The sequence below is a fragment of the Hippocampus bargibanti genome, linkage group LG03 (genome assembly GCF_051943395.1).
Source record: "Hippocampus bargibanti isolate YZ-2025 linkage group LG03, ASM5194339v1, whole genome shotgun sequence".
Lineage (NCBI taxonomy): Eukaryota > Metazoa > Chordata > Actinopteri > Syngnathiformes > Syngnathidae > Hippocampus > Hippocampus bargibanti.
In genome coordinates, this window is record NC_142736.1 from 4,810,875 (window position 1) to 4,829,454 (window position 18,580).

Consider the following 18,580-nt stretch of genomic DNA (forward strand, 5'->3'; position numbering starts at 1 on the left):
CCAGCTAGCCATTAGATAGCCAACAGACAGCCTGCCAGCCAGCTAGCCAATAGAGAGCTTGCTAGCTGGATAGATAGCCAGCTATAAAAGGGCAAGCGGACCCCTCCTGCATCCCCCCGCCCCCCGGGCACCTGTTGGTGACAATGACGTTGGTCTTTCGGTGGCCGGGATAAGGACAGTGATCTCGGAAGACTTCACCGTCCAGCTGCTTCAGCTCCGAACGCTGGCGCCGCAAACACAAGGTCAAGATTAAACCACACAAACATGCCGAACACACGCCAGACGCTGTTAGATTATGAATCTTTTCAGATTAAATAGTCCTATCAGACGCGTCCGCGTCCAAACAGGTCCCAGCCCACGCTTTGTCCCCCCGGATAGTGCTGAAGAATCAATGACTCTCTGTGTTGTCATATTATATGTTATTTATTTTTTTTTACTTCAAGATGGCGCCGCCAGAGTGGCTGCCTTTCCAGCAGCTCCTGTATTTTTTTCTACTTCTTTCTTTCCTTTCCTCTTCCTATCATAACTTAGCTGCAGTGAAATGTCAATTTCTCCACTGCGAGACGAATCAAGTGATACCTTGGCTTACAAACTTAATTGGTTCCCAGAAAGTGTGTGTAAGGCGAAGTGTGTATTCCAAACATTAATTTCCCATGGGAAACCATTAAAATGAGAATAATCCATTCCCAGGTCCCCATAAAACATCATTTTCAACTAAATAAGCCTTAAAACTACACACAATATACCTTATTTTATGTATAATAAATGTGCTATGGTATGGTAATTAAAGAAATAAACTGTACAGTATAATAAAGTCGTTTTATTTACCTTTGTGATGGTCGTTGATGGCGTGATGCCATGGATTTGCATCAAGTGTCTCAAGGAACTCGAATGAATAGCTGGTTCCCGTGCTTGTCTTTTCATTTCAAATTGAACTGACGGCTTGTGCGGGTTATTTGTGGAGCCTGATTGATGGGATATTTTAACCTTGCAGTCTACACTCTGCCTTTGAACGATCAATAAAGTTGAAAGAAGTCCAAATTTCACTGTTTTCTATCCATTTTGTCACATTCTCACTTTTTTTTACTTTTGTTTTTTTATTTCAAGCTCTGTTGTCTCCTTTTTGTGTGTGTGTGTTTCTGTTTTGTAACCCCTCAATGCTGCGTGTGTTCCCTCCCTCCTCTTGCACGGATCTTGACCAATCACGTGCGGCTTTAGCCAAAGACTAGGGGTGGGGGAATAGAGGATAAAAAAAGTCGGCTGCCATTTCCAGCTCCTTATTAGGAGCTCCAAAAACCGGTTCGTTCGCGAACGACACATTACTCATTGTGGTGCTTCGTGTGTTTCCCAAAAAATAGTTTGTATGCCAAGATTATATTCTGACGAATTTAAAGCAAAATGTTCGTGAACTAAAGCGTTCGTAAACTGAGGTATCACTGTACATCCAATCCAATATTTGAATATTTGATTTATTAACCAACAGACGGACGCGAGCATCAATAAATCATATTTCAAAAGATGTGAAGAACATGCAAGAAGAACACGCCACCACGTTAGCATGAAAAAAAACGAGAAGAAAAAGTCCCAGCGGCTTTTTTTTTTTTAGTCGCCATCCTGCTGCATGTCGGCCCAACACACAGAAAAAGGAAAGGCGTCAGTTGACAACAAGATGAAGAAGAAAGGTCGTACCAAAGCACTCCAAACGACCTTGGAGAAGGCGGCGCTCACCTGAAAAAGGTCGTAACCTTGCGATTCGCTGAGGTCGTAGGGTCGAATGATTCCGTCCTCTCGGATCAGACGAACCGGGCGCAGTTTACTCACGTCTTCCGTGGACTCCGCCGCCCTGCGCCACAAAAAAAAAAAACACAATAATAATAATAATAATAATAATAATAATAATAATAATAATAATAATAATCCATTTCATTTCTAAGCGCCTTTCAAAACTCTCAAGGTCACTTTACAGTAACAGGATCAGTTTTTCTCTGGGTGAGCAGCAGCAGCCACACGCGGCAGCGTTCACTCAACCAGGAAGGAACCCAAATAGCTAGAAAGCTAGTTAGCTAGCTAATAAACAGCTAATAGGTAGCTAAGTAACTCGGATAGAAAGCTAGCTAAAAGATAGCTAACAGATAGCTAGATAGGCCTTCACTCAAGTCGGAAGTAACTCAGATAGAAAGCTAAGTAGCTAATAGACAGCTAAGTAACTCAGATAGAAAGATAGCTAGCTAATAGAGAGGTAACAGATAGCTAGCTCGGCCTTCACTCAACCCAGAAGTAACTCAGTTAGAAAGCGAGCTAGCTAATGGACAGCTAATATATACCTAAGTAACTCGGATAGAAAGCTAGCTAGCTAATAGATAGCTAACAGATAGCGAGCTAGGCCTTCACTCAACCCGGAAGTAACTCAGATAGCAAGCTAGTTAGCTAGCTAATAGACAGCTAATAAACAGATAGCTATTCAGCTAGATAGCAAATATATAGCTAGCTAGATAGCTCAGGCTAGACCAGACATGGGCAAACTACGGCCCGCGGGCCACATACGGCCCGTTAGGCTTTTTAATCCGGCCCGCCGAACGTGCCCAAAGTATAGTAAAAACATTGTCTGAAACTCATGACAAAAAGTTAGCAGACAACAGGGCAGGTAAGTAAAAAGTTGCCTGCCCCATTTTTCACAACTTACAAAACAATGAAGCAACAAATCACATTAAAAACATTGTCACAAAATAAAGTTTTTTTTAAAATCAAGAATGTACCTACTACAAATGCTACCGTGCTTAATTTACGGTAAATGTGCATGGCCGTAAATTTTGCTGCAGTAGTCGATTGTCATTGTGGAGCACAATGCAACGTTTGCATTGCTTCCTACGAACCACTAAGCCCTTTCATAAGTCTCACGTACACTTTACAGTCACGGTTTAATGTAAATTTACGTTTTGTAGCGTCACATACGTTGTTAGCTTCTTTTGAATCTTCCTTCTGGGCTGAGGTTCTGTGCATCTATTTTGGAAAATGACATGCAATTGCACGACTTTATAACGCTTGCGAAAGTCCGGAAGAGAGAAGCAGGCTTCTGATTGGCTGCCGTGCCGAGTATGCAAATTTCAACTGCAGGTAGCCTACGTCTGTGTGCTCGGCGACGGTACACGTGTACTGTTTGCGCTTGAAGGCGAGAGCGTCAGTGGAGAGTTTGTTGAGCGCGCAGTCAGGACAAACCATCTATGATTTGGCGGAATTTAACACAAGTAGGTATTATTGAGCTTGAATATTTCGTTATGTAATAATGTGTTTTGAATGTTGAAAGTGATTCCATTTTTCAATAAATATTGATTTCTTTAACTTTGCCCCTTCAATGAAAACTTATTAAAAACAGACGCAATCTTGATAAATCACAGTGCATATGTTATTTTAATCTATTTCCATTTCCTCCTCCAAGTATCTGCGAAATAGTATGTAAACGCCATATTCCTTGAGACGAATTTATTAACTAATCAGGGATATTTTTCACATTTGAAAGACAGTTACTAAATTGGGTTGTAGTATTCTTACTGTGCTATGAGGTTTGTACACACTACATTTGAAGGACAACGGGCACCATTTTTTTTGTTTCCCACTGACATCAGAAAAACGTTTTATAGCATCTAAAATACCCAAATCAGGCAGGCTGATATTTTTAGTTAAATGAAAAACACCAATAAAAATGACTTCAAAATGAATCCGGAAATTTCCAGTTTCAGAAGGTCCCGCCCCCTTGTTCGTGACGTCACGCCATGACGTCTTGCCTTGCTCGAGAATCAAAACAATGGCTTCAGATTCGGAGAAGATGTTTTCTTGTTACTCATCCAGTTATGAATATGATTCAAATAGTTCTGAAAAGGAAAGCATAAATGTTTGCAATTGATTCAAGGAGTCCTCCCATATCAATTCGAGCCGTCAATGACAGCAATGTAGCACCCAAAAAATGCAGAAGATTGCGCCCAAGCTCCGTTGGAAATGGGTTGATTTGTCAGCTGGGAATTTGTGTCAGCGAATATCAAATAGTTGTCTTGGTGCAACACACAACGATTCAGCATGGCGTTATTTATGTGTTTTCCTTCTAATTTTGCCATCAACACGAAGTTTTCAGACCAAACAAAGTACCCAAAATGCATTGTGTGTCGCTTTCTCGGTCAGGGGCGGTCCAAACGTGACGTCACATGGGGATCGTCATCAACTCGAAAACAAGACTTCATGAATATTCAGCGCAAGTCTTAAAACGTAAACTACAGCTATATACTGTGGAATCTTTGTAAAATATGCTCAGTCGAAGTCATTTGAAGTGATATTATAAATTATGGACATAACTTGTCCGGTGGCGTCGGTTGTCCTTTAATGCTTTAGGTTTAGTATTTCCGGCCCAAACACTCCCTCCAAATGCTCCTGGCCCGGCCCCTCTGTCAAATTTTAGAACCCAATGCGGCCCGCGAGTCAAAAAGTTTGCCCACCCCTGGGCTAGACGGAAAGGACGCCCACCGGGATGACCAGTGCTGGCGGGGGACGCCCAAGACAGCCGATCACCCCATTTGGTCTTTCCAGACGGCACGGGACCAATTGGGAAGGTGAATAGAGTTGCCATGGCAACCTCCCCATATTTTTTGAAAGAAAGAAATAATGCTATCTATCAGCTATCTAGCTCGCTATCCACTATCTGTCTATTAGCTAGCTAGCCAGCTATTTGCTATCTGTTGGCTGGCTACCTGGCTAGCTAGCTATTTGATATCTATTCGCTATCTAGCTGGCTACCTAGCTAGCTATCTATTAGCTATATAGCTGGCTACCTACTTATTAGCTATCTAGCTGCTACCTAGCTAGCAAGATATTTGCTATATATAAGCTACCTAGCTAGCTATCTATTAGCTATATAGCTGGCTACCTATTTATTAGCTATTTAGCTGGCTACCTAGCTAGCAAGATATTTGCTATATATAAGCTATCTAGCTGGCTACCTAGCTAGCTAGCTATTTGCTATCTATTAGCTATCTAGCTGGATACCTAGCTAGCTAGCTATTTGCTATCTATTAGCTATCTAGCTGGCTGGCTATCAGCTATCTAGCTCCCTATCCATTAGCTGTCTATTAGCTAGCTAGCTTTCTGTCTATTTGAGTTTTTCCGGGTTGATTGAACGCTGGCGCGTGGCTGCAGCTGCTCACCCACAGAAAAACTGATCCTGTGACTGTAAAGTGACCTTGAGAGTTTTGAAAGGCGCTTAGAAATGAAATGTATTATTATTCTTATTCTTATTCTTATTATTTCTTTACCTTTGGATGCCCTGGAAGGTGCTGCTGGCCATGTCGACGATGCTGCCCGTGGGCCGGGCCACCACGCCCACCAGGCCCTTGCCGATGCCCTTGAAGAAGCCCGCCGCGCCCTCCTTTTTGGCCCCTGCGTGGTCCGAAGGGAAAAGGGGGTGAGGGGTGAGGTTGGGGGTGAGGTTTGGGGTGAGGGAAGACCGTCTACGCACCCTCCACTGGTTTGGTGACGATGCCGGTGACTCCGCTGACGACGCCCTGCGTGAACAGACGAGGATGTCACGGCACGAGGCCAGAAATCACAATGGACGCCGGCGGAGGGGGGGTCAAAGGTCGGCCTCCTCCCACCTTGAGAAGTCCTTTCCCGCCCTTGGCCAAGCTCTGGCCAAAATCTTTGGGTGTTCGGTTCATCTCCTCTCGGCGTTTCTGCTGGTACTCTTTGTCCATGGTGATGGCGGCCAGGCCTTTGCCCACCGAGCCGGTGATCCGGGACACCACGCCCGCCGCGCCACCTGCGGGACGGCAAACTCCGATTGGCCGGGATGACAAAAAAGGCGGAGAAAATGGAGCGCTCCAGCGGGGACTCCGGCGGTCAGCGGCAGGTCGGAGCGCCGTCTTTTTTTGGGCATTGACGGCGCCGCGAGCGGCCATCTTGCGCTCTCACCGACAGTGTGGCCCAGGAGGCTGCGCACTCCGATCACAAAGCCTTCGGCGAACTCCTCCGGACCTTGGACGGCGCCCTGAGGCCGCAAAGACCAGGACGGGTCAGGCTCAGCGCCCGATGGCGCCCACGCACCGCCCGTTTGGGCCTACCTGAAAGGGCTCATAAAAGAAGGCTTCCACTCCCTCGGAGAGACCCCGGATGAGACCAAAGGGGTTTCCCAGGACGTCCAGGCCCAGGACCAGGACGTACATCTGCTTCAAGAACTGCGCGCGGCAAATGGACACGCGTTGAGGGACGCCCGGGAGGTCCGCCCGCCCAGCGGCAACCGACCTGCTCGCTGTAGTGGCGCAGCGCCGTCCGCATCAGCTTCTCCCGCCGGTAAAACTGGCACTTCACCTCAAAGTAGGCCAGCCTGTCGGGAGCGGAGCCAATCAGAGGACGGCGCGTGGCGAAGGAAACCCCCTGACCTCCCCCTCACTTGAAGACCAGGTCGTCCACGTCGGTCAGCGTGGCTCCGATGCTCTTCAGGAGTAGGTTGAGCGACTGAACGGCGGCGGTGTCCGGCCCCGAGCGGTCGCCGCTGGAGCCCAGCGACAAACTCAGGTGCAGCTGGAGGAAGGCCCGCGTTTACCGCCCGGGATCGGTTGGCCGGGCGACGGCTGGCGTACCTTGACGGGCGAGATGTGGAAGTGCTCAAAGAAGTTGAGTCCCGAGGCGTCGCTCAGCCAGGTCTCCATCAGCTCGGCTTGCAGCAGCTCCACGTCTTTTTGGATCAGGTGACCCTGAAAGGAAGCAACGCCACGCCGACGTCCTATTGGGCCGTTCTCAAAGGTGCCGTCTCGGAGGGGGGAGGGGGGGGGGTCGAGCCAAGGGCGGCCGGCTCCAATTCGGCAGGGAGTTCTAAAGGCCGTTTTGCCACAATTTGGCACAATTTAGCAGGCATCATGGCACTTGACACGGTTGACTTGCTTTCAGGGCCGAATAAAATGAGGTGGCGGCCCACATTAGGCCCCCGGGCCTTGACTTGGACACCTGTGATGTAAGGGATTAGCCTGCTAGCTGAATAGAAAGAGAGCTGGCTGGCTCACTTGCCAGCTAGCTCAATCACTAGCTAGCTCGATGCTAGTTAGCTTGCTATCTAGCTAGCTCAATTCCATCCTTATCTATTGAGCTAGCTGGATCACTTGCTAGCGAGCTAGCTCAATCACTAGCTCGCTACCTTGCTAGGTAGCTCGCTACCTCACTAGCTCAATTCCATGAGAGAGACATTCATTCTTAAGCACTTTCTGTACCCTCTTTGTTAGCAGTTCCGGATCGCTTCTCTAGCTAGCTCAATGTGCACGTCGAGTTCGCTTAATCACTAGCTACCATCGCTTGAGCTAGCTCAAATCCAATCCAATCCAATCTATTGAGCTAGCTGGATCGCTTGCTAGATAGCACAATCACTAGCTAGCTCGATCGCTACCTACCGTGCGATCTCACTAGCTCAATTCCATGCTCATCTATTGAGCTAGCTGGATCGGTTGCTAGCTAGCTCAAGCATTAGCTAGCTTGATTGCTAGTTCGCTATCTAGCTAGCTCAATTCCATGCTAATCTATTGAGCTAGCTGGATCACTTGCTAGCTAGCTCAATCACTAGCTAGCTAAATCACTAGCTACCTCGCTATCTCAATTTCATGCTCATCTATTGAGCGAGCAGGATTGCTTGGTAGCTAGCTCAATCACGAGTGAGCTCACTCGCTAGCTACCTCGCTATCTAGTTAGCTCAATTCCGTGCTCATCTATTGAGCTAGCTGGATGACTGGCTAGCTAGCTCAATCACGAGCTACTTCGATCGCTAGTTAGCTCACTAGTTAGCTCACTAGTTAGCTCGCTATCTAGCTAGCTCAATAGATGAGCATGGAATTGAGCTAGTTTGATTTGCTTTCATATCTCGGTTCTCCACCAAACCATTTTTGAGAGCAGCAAGTTTTTATTTTTACGGCCAGGATGACGTCTGAAAATCGACCAAACTAAGCAAATACGCCACTCGACTTCCGCATTGGGAAAAAAAAGAGCGATTTGCCCACATTGGTAACTTGGGGCATTGGCAATTCGCAGTCCTCCATAAACTACGGGTCTCGGGTGGTGGTCATGGTCTACCTTTTGTCCGGTGGCTTGGGAGTCGGTGGCGGGTGTGAACAGAGCCAAGATGGCCGACAGGAAGCCTTGATCGATCTTCACCGCCATTTCTTGGACCAACGCCATGAAGTACCTGAAACAAAACAAAGGAGCCCGTGAGAGCGTCTTCGGGCGATTGCACGACTTGGACCGTCGGTCATTCCACCTGCGGGTTCAACTTCGACGGACCAGGACACAAACAGAGATGACAGAAAACAAACAAAGACTCACTTGAACTGCGTGACGCTGCTGTGCTGGTTAAAGCGCGTGATGACGGACACGTCGATGAAGGGCTTGGGTTCTTGGGGGGGGGGGGGGGGGGGGGGGGGGGGGGGGGGGAGCCAGCGTTAAGGACAACGGCGAGTCAGCAAGTCACAAGAAGCATCTCACCTGAGTCCAGGGCGATGGACTTGGGGAGCGGAACCGGGTGGAAGGCGATGGGGAAGATGGCGCCCGGGAGCTGGTTGTCCACCTGGCCGCACGCAAACACGTCACGGGCGGCGCAAAGGAGGCAGTCCACCCGCCAAACCCACCTGGAGCCAGTGCAGTTGCGCCCGAAGACTTCGCTGGTGCTGGGAGCGTTTCAACTCCACCTGGATGCCCGACAGGAAGTTCCTCCGCAGCGGGCAGGAGAAGGGCCGCCGCATCATCATGTTGGCGCCACCGAGGTTGACCTGCCGAGCGTCACGAGTTGCGACGGTCATCGCGCCGCCGTCGTCCGCGGCGGACGGCGAGGACCGCTCACCTCCAAGTCGACGTCTGCTTTGGTCCAACCGGCTGGCAAGTGGCCGCTTTGAAGGCTTTGGTAGGTCTTCTCCAACAAGTTGATGTGCTTCTGACTCATCGGCTTCCAGCGGTTCTTTCGCTTCATCTCCCACACCACGCCGGAACTGGACGCAAGAACACCAAAACTCCAACAAAATGCCAGTCCCGGGAGCGCCTCACTCTGACCCGGGCGTCCGGACACAATTGGAAGTTGTGAGAACCAAGCGCTAACGCCTTCTCTCTTTGGAAGCACGCATCTTTCAAAATCGCCATTTTTAGTCTTTGGTGTCTGCTACTTGGACTGTTCTTGGCCTTTGCACAGTCTTTGTCATTCACGTATCAATGGAGAAAGGCACTGGAACCATCGGGGTAAGTAACACGGGCACAGACCTGGGAATGCCGACGTAGGCCACTTCCTGCCGCCCGGCGTTGTCCACCAGGGACAGTCCGAGGTTGTGGAAGGAGACGCGCACTTCCAGTTGGTACTGCTCCAGTTCTTCGGCCTGCCGGGCTTTGGTCACAACGGCGACGTCTTCGGTGAAGATCAGGACGCGCTGACGGCCATCCAGGAAGGACACCCAGTGAACCTCCGACAGGCTGTCGTACGAGAACTGACCCACCTCGTCCTGGGCGAGCCAGCGCAACAGACATTCATTAAAGCGGGCGGGTCCGGTGAGAACCAGTTCCCGTTTCCCGTGACGACTGGGCAATCCCGTCTCCAGCTAAAATGGTAGAAAGGCGGAAGAAAAACGCAGACGGACCTTGAGAAGGTCGGTTTCTCCGGAATGTTCTGCGCAGCTCCAGCTGAGCGTTCGTACTCCGGCCGGGTCGTCCCAGACGAAGCGTCGTGCCTCGCCGGCCTTCAGCTGGTGGACGGACGAACAGCCGCTGAGGGGGACAGAAAGGCCAGGCATCACTGTGGGTTAGGGTTAAAGGTTTAGGGTTTAGGGTTAAGGGCTTAGGGTTAGTGGACCATTATCCGACGAGGGCCGACCTCTGCTGGTAGCTGACGACCGCCCGGGGGGTGTGGTTGAGCAGGAGGGCGGGCGCCGCCCCGTCGTAGTAGTCGCCGAAGCTGATGATGGCAGAGTGGTCCGAGACGTTGACGTCCACCGTGATGCCGCCACACTGCGGGCGCACATCACGCACCGTCAGAAACGTCAGCCGGTCGCCGGGCAGGAGAGGCGTCCTACCGTGTCCACGCTGAGCAAGGTGCCGTTGTCCTGACTGTCAAAGAAGAAGAAGCGCGAGGCTCGCTCGGAGCCCACCGCCCGCACGCACAACTTGCCCAAAGTGCTCTGGGGCCACAGCGGGAGGCACTGGGGGGCGAAACGGCAATCGGGGTTACGATTGACACAGGGCTCAGCGCGGTCGATCGTACCCAAGACGGCGCGCCGCTGACCTCGGCCGCGGGGACGTAGTGCCACTTGGTGGCGGCGCCGACCGGCTCGCCCACTTCCAGCTCGAAGGACGACTTGTTGACCAGCGTGTAGAAGGGACTCATGGTGACCATCTTGGTCAGGGTGAAGCTGCTCATCCGGATGCTGACGCCAACCTGGCCCGTGGAGACGCCTCACGTCACCTCGCCGCCACGCCCAGAACTCTGGACGGGGCCTTACCAAGAAGTCGCTCTTGTTGTTGCCGGGGCATCGCACGCAGCCGCAACTGCCCACCGTGTCCAGGGAAAAGCCGTCCGACCACGAGCTGGTGGACACGCACAGCTGGAGCTGCGAGCGCCGACGGCAGAACCGCTTTCAGTTTGCAGCCCGACCACCGCACCGACGATCGGACTCGAGTTCCTGACCTTGTTCTTGCCGAGGATGTTCTTCCTGCGGAAGGAGAAGAGGACGATGTCGCGGAGGTCCGCCGGATGCTTGACGTCGACGTCGTCCGCCCGGTAGCGCAGGACCCGCTGTGTCTTGTTGATGATCCAGAAGGGACTGAAAAGGGACAGAAGGAGGCGGCCCGGCGCCGGGGCGGCGTGGACGCTCAGGTCCAAAGTCAAGGTGGCATCGGAGTCGCACGTCAGGCACACGGCCAGGAACTCAGGCATGTCGCGGTCCACGCGCAGGTGCCCGTGCCAGTCGCGCCCCTGGTAGCGCAGCAGGACCAGAGACAGGATCTCGCCCGACAGGCGGGCGTTCAAGAGGTCCGACGTGCTCCCCTCCGCCAGCTCGTAGGAATCGGCACAGTTCTGTGGAGGGACAGGCACCCGTTGGGTCCAAACCTCCCGTCGCCCGCCCTGGCCGGGTGCCCCGGGCTTACTTCCATCATGTAGCGCAAGGTGTAGGGCAGCAGGTTCCTGAGCGTGGCCACGGGGTGCAGGTGGAGGACGTAGGCCGGGTCCCAGTCGTCCTCGCTGCCGCAGGCGATGTGGTTGAGGGCGTCGGGCGCGGCCAGCGTGCTGACCGTCAGAGGAAGGACGCCGCCGCCTCCGTCCAGCGGGGGGCACTGCAGTAGCGAGTGGACCTCCGAGCTGCGGTGCACCTCCTCCTTCCAGGACACGCAGGTGGAGGACGGGCCGTACGCGGACGCCAGATCAGATGCCGGGCACACGTACAGCTGGCACCTGCGCCCCCCAAAAGCCTTTGTCAGATCGGCTTTTTCAGAGGGACACGATTGACCAACGCTAATGGAATCGTTTGGCTTGACTTACAAGTACAGTGAGACCTCAACTTACAAACACCTCAACTTACAAACTTTTTGTCTTACAAACGTCAAATTTATGAAAATTAAACCTTATAATAAGCAATATTTTCATAATACACGCCCACCACGGCTGGCGGAGCGATCTTCGGCGGAAGCACACGACCGAACAGCACCAGAGGTTACGTTACCAACAGTCCTTATGGAAGGTGACTCTCCTTCCATAAGCCATCAACGACCATCAAAAAGGTAAATAAAACTTTATTTTACAGCTCAGTTTATTTCTTTAATTACAGTCCTCATGTAATGCGCCTCTCTTTCCAAACAGCAATTCCCTTTGACCTCCAACGCCATTCCATCAAGCTATAAATGTAAATAAAGTGACTTTATGATACAATGCAGTGTATTTCTTTCATTACAATACAATAGCACATTTATTATACATAGAATAAGGTATGTTGTGTGTAGTTTTAAGGCTTATTTAGTTGAAAAGTATATTTTATGGAAACCCGGGAACGGATTATTCCCATTTTAATGGTTTCCTATGGGATTTTTTTTTGAGATACACACTTTTCACCTTGCACACTCTGTCTGGGAACCAATTAAGTTCGTAAGTTGAGGTCTCACTGTACAGTGATCCTAGACTTACGAACTTAGAGGAATAGAGGGGGAATAGAGGACAAAAAAAAGCCTTGTTAGGAGCTCCAAGAACCGGTTCGTTCGCGAACGACACATCACTCATTGTGGCACTCTGTGTTTCCCGAAAAATAGTTTGTATGCCAAGATTATATTCTCGCAAATTTAACATTCGTAAGGCGAAAGGTTCCTTAGCGAAAGCGTTCGTAAGCTGAGGTATCACTGTATTATGCTGATTTTTGAAAAATAGAAATCAGCAGTTAGTTTGCATCACGCATGCTCACTTTAGGTGGACGGATGTCTTGGATCAGACACCGAAATTTATCAACGATTGGGTTCCAAATCAAACGTTTTCAATCTCATCTCAAACGGCCACGGTTCTCAAGAACCAATGAACGTAGCCAATCGCGCGAGAACGCCGGCGCCGCCGGGGGCCTTCGACACCTGTAGGCGTCCAACGGGATGTGGAATTCCTTCTCCGGGTGGGCGAGTCCCACCGGTTTCAGGCCGCGGGCCGAGGGGCAGAACTTGAGCACGCTGAACGGCACTGAGAAGTGGTTGTAGATCTGGAATGCAAAAGCCCAAACGGCCATCGGCTCAGTGTGGCGGCGCGCGGTGGGCGACCGGCAGCGTACCTGCAGGGGCGAGCGCACGGTGACCAGCTTGTTGCCGTCGGCGGCGTCCACCTGGACCACCAGCGACACGGCCTGCTGCAACTCGGGCCCGCGAATGTTGTAGAGGCGGCGGCCCGGCCGGTCCACGGGCACGTTGGCGATCTCGCTGTAGCCCGCCGGCACTGAAGAAACGGCGTCAGAAACGCTGCAGATGACCAGACGAACGGGACAATAGCCAAAACCCCCTCTGCCCCCCCTCAAAAACGAGCTTCCACTGCATTTACAGAAACGGTTGAATTAATTTTGCTGTTGGGTGTGTTCGAATGGGTCAAATGAGCTTAATAGCTAGCTATCTATTTGATATCAATAATAATAATAATAATAATAATAATAATAATAATAATAATAATAATAATAAATATACATTTCATTTCTAAGCGCCTTTCAAAACTCTCAAGGTCACTTTACAGTCACAGGATACGTTTTTCTGTGGGTGAGCAGCAGCAGCCACACGCGCCAGCGTTCACTCAACCCGGAAGAACACAAATAGACAGATAGAAAGCTAGCTAGCTAGCTAATAGACGGCTAATGGATACGGAGCTAGATAGCTGATATATAGCCAGCCAGCTATATAGCTAATAGATAGCAAATAGCTAGCTACATGGGTAGCCAGCTAGCTATCTAATAGATAGCAAATAGCTAGGTAGCGAGCTAGATAGCTAATAGATAGCAAATAGCTAGCTATCTAGCTAATAGACAGATAATGGATAGCGAGCTAGATAGCTGATAGGTAGTCAGCCAGCCAGCCAGCTAGATAGCGAATAGATAGCAAATAGCTAGCTAGCTGGGTAGCCAGCCAGATAGCTAATAGATAGCAAATAGTTGGCTAGCTAGATAAAAGACAGCTAGTGGATAGCGTTCACTGAACCCGGAAGTAACTCAAAAAGATAGAAAGCTAGCTAGATAGCTAATATGTTTCCCGACTCAAATAGCTAGGTAGCTAGCTATATAGCTAATAGACAGCAAGCTAGCTTGATAGCTAGTATAAAATATAAATTGTCCACATTAGCCAACTAGCTCGCTTTCCATCTATTTGAGTTACTTCCTGATTGCGTGAAAGCTGGCGCATTTGGTTGTCGCTGCTCACCCAAAGAGAGTTTTGAAAGGCGCTTAGAAATCAAATGTATTATGATTATATGATTATTCTTCGGATAAACGGGCGTCCTGACCGATGGTGAGGTGAAAGAAGCAGCTCTCCTGACGCTGCAGAGCCGACAGCTTTCCCCGAGACGAGGGTTCCAAGACAGAATGTTCCAAGTCCATGGTGCGCTGGGCCGGCAGCTCGTGCAGTTTGCCGCGCTGCTCCACGCCGACCGGCCTCAAGTTGGCGCTGTGCCGCACGAGGAGCGGGATGCCCAAAGCGTTGAGGATGCTGAACGGAGCTTTCTCCTTCATGGACGGGTCAAAGGCGGACGCCGCGCCCTCCGAGAAAACCTGAACATGCCATCACAATTGGACAACGTCACCGTATGCGCTAGTGATGTGTCGTTCGCGAACGAGCCAGCTCCTAAACCCGGAAGTAACTCAAATAGATAGAGAGCGAGTTAGCTAGCAAGTAGATAGACGTCTTGAAAATCTATTAGCTGGCTATCTTGTTATCTAGCTGGCTATCGAGCTAGCTACCGTATTAGCTATCTATTCGCTAGCTAATAGCTATCTATCTGCTAGCTATTAGCTATCTATCCACTAGCTATTAGCCATCTATCTGCTAGCTAGCTAGCTATCTTGCTCTCTATTTGAGTACTTCCGGGTTGAGTGAACGCTGGCGTATGTGGCTGCCGCTGCTCACCCACAGAAAAACTTATCCTATTATAGTATTAGCTATATAGTCAGCTAGCTATTAGCTATCTATTCACTAGGTATTAGCTATCTATTTGCTAGGTATTAGCTATCTATTCGCTAGGTATTAGCTAATTAATAATAATAGATTAAATTTATAAGCGCCTTTCAAAACTCTCATGGTCACTTTACAGTCACAGGATAAGTTTTTCTGTGGGCGGCAGCCACACACGCTAGCGTTCACTGAACCCGGAAGTAACTCAAATAGCTAGAAAGCTAGATACCTAGCTAATAGATAGCCAGCTAGATCTCTATATATGTAATAGATAGCCAGCTTGATCGCTAACCAGATACCTAATATATAGCAAAAAGATGGCAAATAGCTAGCTATTTGAGTTACTTCCGGGTTGAGTGAACGCTGGTGCATGTGGCTGCCGCTGCTCACCCACAGGAAAAACGTATCCTGTGAGTGTAAAGTGATCATGAGAGTTTTGAAAGGCGCTTATAAATGTAATCTATTGTTATTAATAGCTAGTGAATACATAGCTATTAGCTAGCGAATAGATAGCTAATACCTAGTGAATAGATAGCTAATAGCTAGCTGACTATATAGCTAATACAGTAGCTCGCTAAATATCCGTTTTGATATTTGCTTCATCTGCCAAAGAATGAAAAAGAAACAAACAATCTTGCTTTTGCGTGACACTTTGACCTTTGCCAAGTTGCCCAAGACGTTGAGGCCGCAGCGGGACAAGGTGACGTTTAAGGGGTCGCCGGAGCGGATGTTGACAGCCACGCGCGGTTCCGGAAGGATCACAAAGTCGTCTCCGTGGACCGGGCTCTTATCCTGCGCCGGATTGCTCTTCATCTTGGAGGAAATAGATACATTTATTTAGCTATTTTAAACATTGCTCAAGATAAACATTAAAATAGTCCGTTTAATCAGTATAAATATTGCTTTTCTTGAAATCGATAACGGAACAAAGATGTAGTGTTTGGTTGGAGACATATGTTTCCAGTGCCAGGAGATCGAAGGGGAGCCGGCTGGTAGACACAAAGTAAGTGTGAAACGACAACATGGCCAAACGCTGGACAACGCAGACGAAAGGAAGTGACCAAACACTGACTGCTGGCTTTCTCTGCAGTGAGACCGCATTGCTGTCCCTCTGCATATCACTATTAAAGTGTTCAAACACTTTTAGTATATGAACTAAATGTCTACAGTTTAGCTGGTGTATATAATCTAGAGTCACCTTACATTATAAACACTGTAGTACAGTGTTTATTTTATTTTATTTTAATCAAAACTGTGTGTATAGGTGAGGCACACAGTTCTCGGGCCTCATGACAGGGGGCGCTGGTGATTACAGATTCTTCTTGCGCCTCCTCGGCTGCAGAATAATAATAGAATTAGTGAGAGCAAGCTACAGTAAACAGTTAGCAAGTTAAGTGCAACCATCCAGTCATTTTTTTCGTGTTGCTTGGCCTTATTTTCAGAATGGAGGATGACATATCTAAATTGAAAGAAATAGAGAGACTTTTAAAACTGAAGAAAGATAAGGAAGGCTTCTACAAAGAAGTGTGATGACAGTTCAAGTGTGAAACCAGCAGGAATCATCATTTGGCTTGTAGAATCTTTCAGCCAGTTAACATTTTGAAGCGATGAGACAATCACCTCCAGGTCGAGGTTCCACCTGCGGGCGCCGCCATCCACGCGCTCAATCAGCGGCTCCCACACGGCATGGACTTCGTTAAAGTAGTTCACCTGCAACGTCAACATCAAATCCATCAGCAAAGTTTTAGTTTTTTTTGGGGGCCCAAGAACTCTGGCGCATCTGCCAGTGAGGCACACCAAGACCCGACCAATTCATCGGACGGACCGCTAAAGACAATCACGGGAAAGAAAACAAACAACCCTGATCCCGAAGTCTCCCAGAATCAAAACGGTCACCTCCAGAGTCATATTGGCTTTGAGCTGCAAGAGTGAGGACCAATTCTTGGCCGAGCCGCTGAAAGAGGACTCGGCAAGCAGCAGGGGGACCGTACGGTGACCCAGACCGGATTCCAGGGTCACCTGGAAGAGCTGGGAAGCAGAAACTTCATCAGAGCCTCGTCCGGCTCAGGTGATTTTCTGCGGGTCTTACTTTGACGTGGGCGGCAAAGTGCTGGCCCACATCCAGGTCCTCCTGGTCCCTAAAGTTCTCGGTGATCTCAATGGCCTGGTCCACGCCCAGGAACCAGTAGTTGCAGACGTCAACCTTCTTGGTGAGCCATAGGTCCTGCAGGTCTTCCTGTTGTTCTTCAGTCTTGTCGCGGTCCCGTTGCCTGGCCGTCATGGCCGCCGTAATGGTGCTGACCGTGTTCAGGATGAACGGGGAAACCTGCGCGAAGAAAAAACAATAAGACGGTGGCCAAACACAAATGTTGACTGTGAAAACCTAACCCTGACGCGAAAACCTCACCCGAAAACACGTCGAGAAATTTGAGTCCAAACACTAAGGCACAGCGCTCACGGTCCAGCCAAAAAAACCCATTTGAAGCCCCATCCCGGACTACGCACCTTGACAATGACCTCCTCCACCGTGACTGAGCCGCTCAGTGGTTGGCAGGGACCTTTTTTGGTTTCCATGACAACGGAGCAGGGTCTCAAAACCGTAGTCACAGTCTTATCCTCCTTGTTGTGAATGAGGGGGCAGGCCAGGACCTTGAGGGCCCTCAGTTGGGCAGTGGTGGTCTGGATTCCAGCTTGCTCTTGCAGGTTCAAGTCGCATTGGAAGGACACAAGCAGGGACGGTGCCTCCGCCTTCATCAGGCTGGCCACAAACACCACCTGCGGGTCCACGACCACCGCATGGACACTCGTCCTCGACGGCAACACTGGACGCACGGCAGAGTCGCTCGGGTTGAGGTGGGAGGATTGTGGGCCAACGTGAGTGCTGGTTTTGCTTCCTACCGTTCTTGGCCTCGCTCCTCTGTTCCGCAGCGGGTCTAAGCGGCAGCCTGTCGCTCGGCGCAGGCCCGGCGGTTCGAGGGGCCCGTTGCGGCAGAGCCTGCAAGAAGAAGTCGGCCACGGCCATCAGGAACTCCACGCTGGCACACAAGTAGAGTTTCTGCAGGACGGCCACCACCGAGCGGTCCCCGCCGCTCTGCCGGAAAGCCACATCGATCATGGCCTCGGAGCTCTCAGAGTCTTGACGGCACACCATCCTGAGGACAGAGACCAGAAACACATGGTGTAGAGCTCCTGAAAGTGACTGGCCCCTTCCTGAAACTGAATCATGTGCCCATGAGATGGATCCTCATCCAAAGTTCCCCCAGGAACCAATCTTAAGGTTTTGTATCAAACTGATCCCACTGCCCTCGGGCAGATCCTCCTTTCCCTCCAAGTGAGCCGACTGGACTTGTGTGATTGTCGCCACAGGAATTTGGGACTTAATCGCTCCTTGAGAATTTGCCCATGTGTAGGTACCTTTTCTGTTTGCAGATGCGACACCAGGGATACTCAAGCCACCTATGTACAGTGATACCTTGGCTTACGAACTTAATTGGTTCCCAGAAAGTGTGTTTAAGGCGAAAAGTGTGTATTCCAAAGATGAATTTCCCATAGGAAACCATTAAAATGAGAATAATCCGTTCCCAGGTCCCCATAAAACATCATTTTTAACTAAATTAGCTTTAAAACTACACACAATATACCTTATTATATGTATAATAAATGTGCTATGGTATTGTACTTAAATATATAAACTGTACTGTATAATAAAGTCATTTTATTTACCTTTGTGATGGTCGTTGATGGCTTGATGGAATGGATAGCTTTTTGCATAAAGTGTCTCAATGAGCTCTGAGTTGTACATCTTAGAGGTTGTGATCTTGCAATAGCAACAGACGCAGGCAGACAGGCTAGAAACTTTATTAATAGCTGGTTACCTTGCTTATAGGTTCTCTTCAAATTGTACAGATGGATG

General features: G+C 49.6%; 1 protein-coding gene across 1 annotated transcript in view; it reads right to left on the minus strand.

Moving 5' to 3' along the window:
• vps13c (vacuolar protein sorting 13 homolog C) overlaps positions 1-18,580 on the minus strand; it is a 72,779-nt gene that overhangs the window by 3,655 nt on the left and 50,544 nt on the right. Inside the window, exons 51-82 of the mRNA XM_088991736.1 lie at positions 17,566-17,819; positions 17,173-17,489; positions 16,757-16,993; positions 16,564-16,695; positions 16,288-16,377; positions 15,325-15,480; positions 14,003-14,267; positions 12,795-12,955; positions 12,604-12,725; positions 11,143-11,446; positions 10,682-11,071; positions 10,497-10,604; positions 10,280-10,432; positions 10,071-10,196; positions 9,872-10,005; positions 9,639-9,765; positions 9,268-9,503; positions 8,858-9,002; positions 8,646-8,786; positions 8,503-8,584; positions 8,344-8,413; positions 8,095-8,206; positions 6,621-6,734; positions 6,431-6,561; positions 6,283-6,364; positions 6,102-6,215; positions 5,953-6,028; positions 5,637-5,800; positions 5,501-5,546; positions 5,298-5,421; positions 1,729-1,843; positions 132-223 (exon numbers count right to left, since the gene is read on the minus strand). Coding sequence (XP_088847862.1) covers positions 132-223; positions 1,729-1,843; positions 5,298-5,421; positions 5,501-5,546; positions 5,637-5,800; positions 5,953-6,028; positions 6,102-6,215; positions 6,283-6,364; positions 6,431-6,561; positions 6,621-6,734; positions 8,095-8,206; positions 8,344-8,413; positions 8,503-8,584; positions 8,646-8,786; positions 8,858-9,002; positions 9,268-9,503; positions 9,639-9,765; positions 9,872-10,005; positions 10,071-10,196; positions 10,280-10,432; positions 10,497-10,604; positions 10,682-11,071; positions 11,143-11,446; positions 12,604-12,725; positions 12,795-12,955; positions 14,003-14,267; positions 15,325-15,480; positions 16,288-16,377; positions 16,564-16,695; positions 16,757-16,993; positions 17,173-17,489; positions 17,566-17,819 — 4,920 coding nt within the window. The remainder of the gene's footprint in view (positions 1-131; positions 224-1,728; positions 1,844-5,297; positions 5,422-5,500; positions 5,547-5,636; positions 5,801-5,952; positions 6,029-6,101; positions 6,216-6,282; positions 6,365-6,430; positions 6,562-6,620; positions 6,735-8,094; positions 8,207-8,343; positions 8,414-8,502; positions 8,585-8,645; positions 8,787-8,857; positions 9,003-9,267; positions 9,504-9,638; positions 9,766-9,871; positions 10,006-10,070; positions 10,197-10,279; positions 10,433-10,496; positions 10,605-10,681; positions 11,072-11,142; positions 11,447-12,603; positions 12,726-12,794; positions 12,956-14,002; positions 14,268-15,324; positions 15,481-16,287; positions 16,378-16,563; positions 16,696-16,756; positions 16,994-17,172; positions 17,490-17,565; positions 17,820-18,580) is intronic.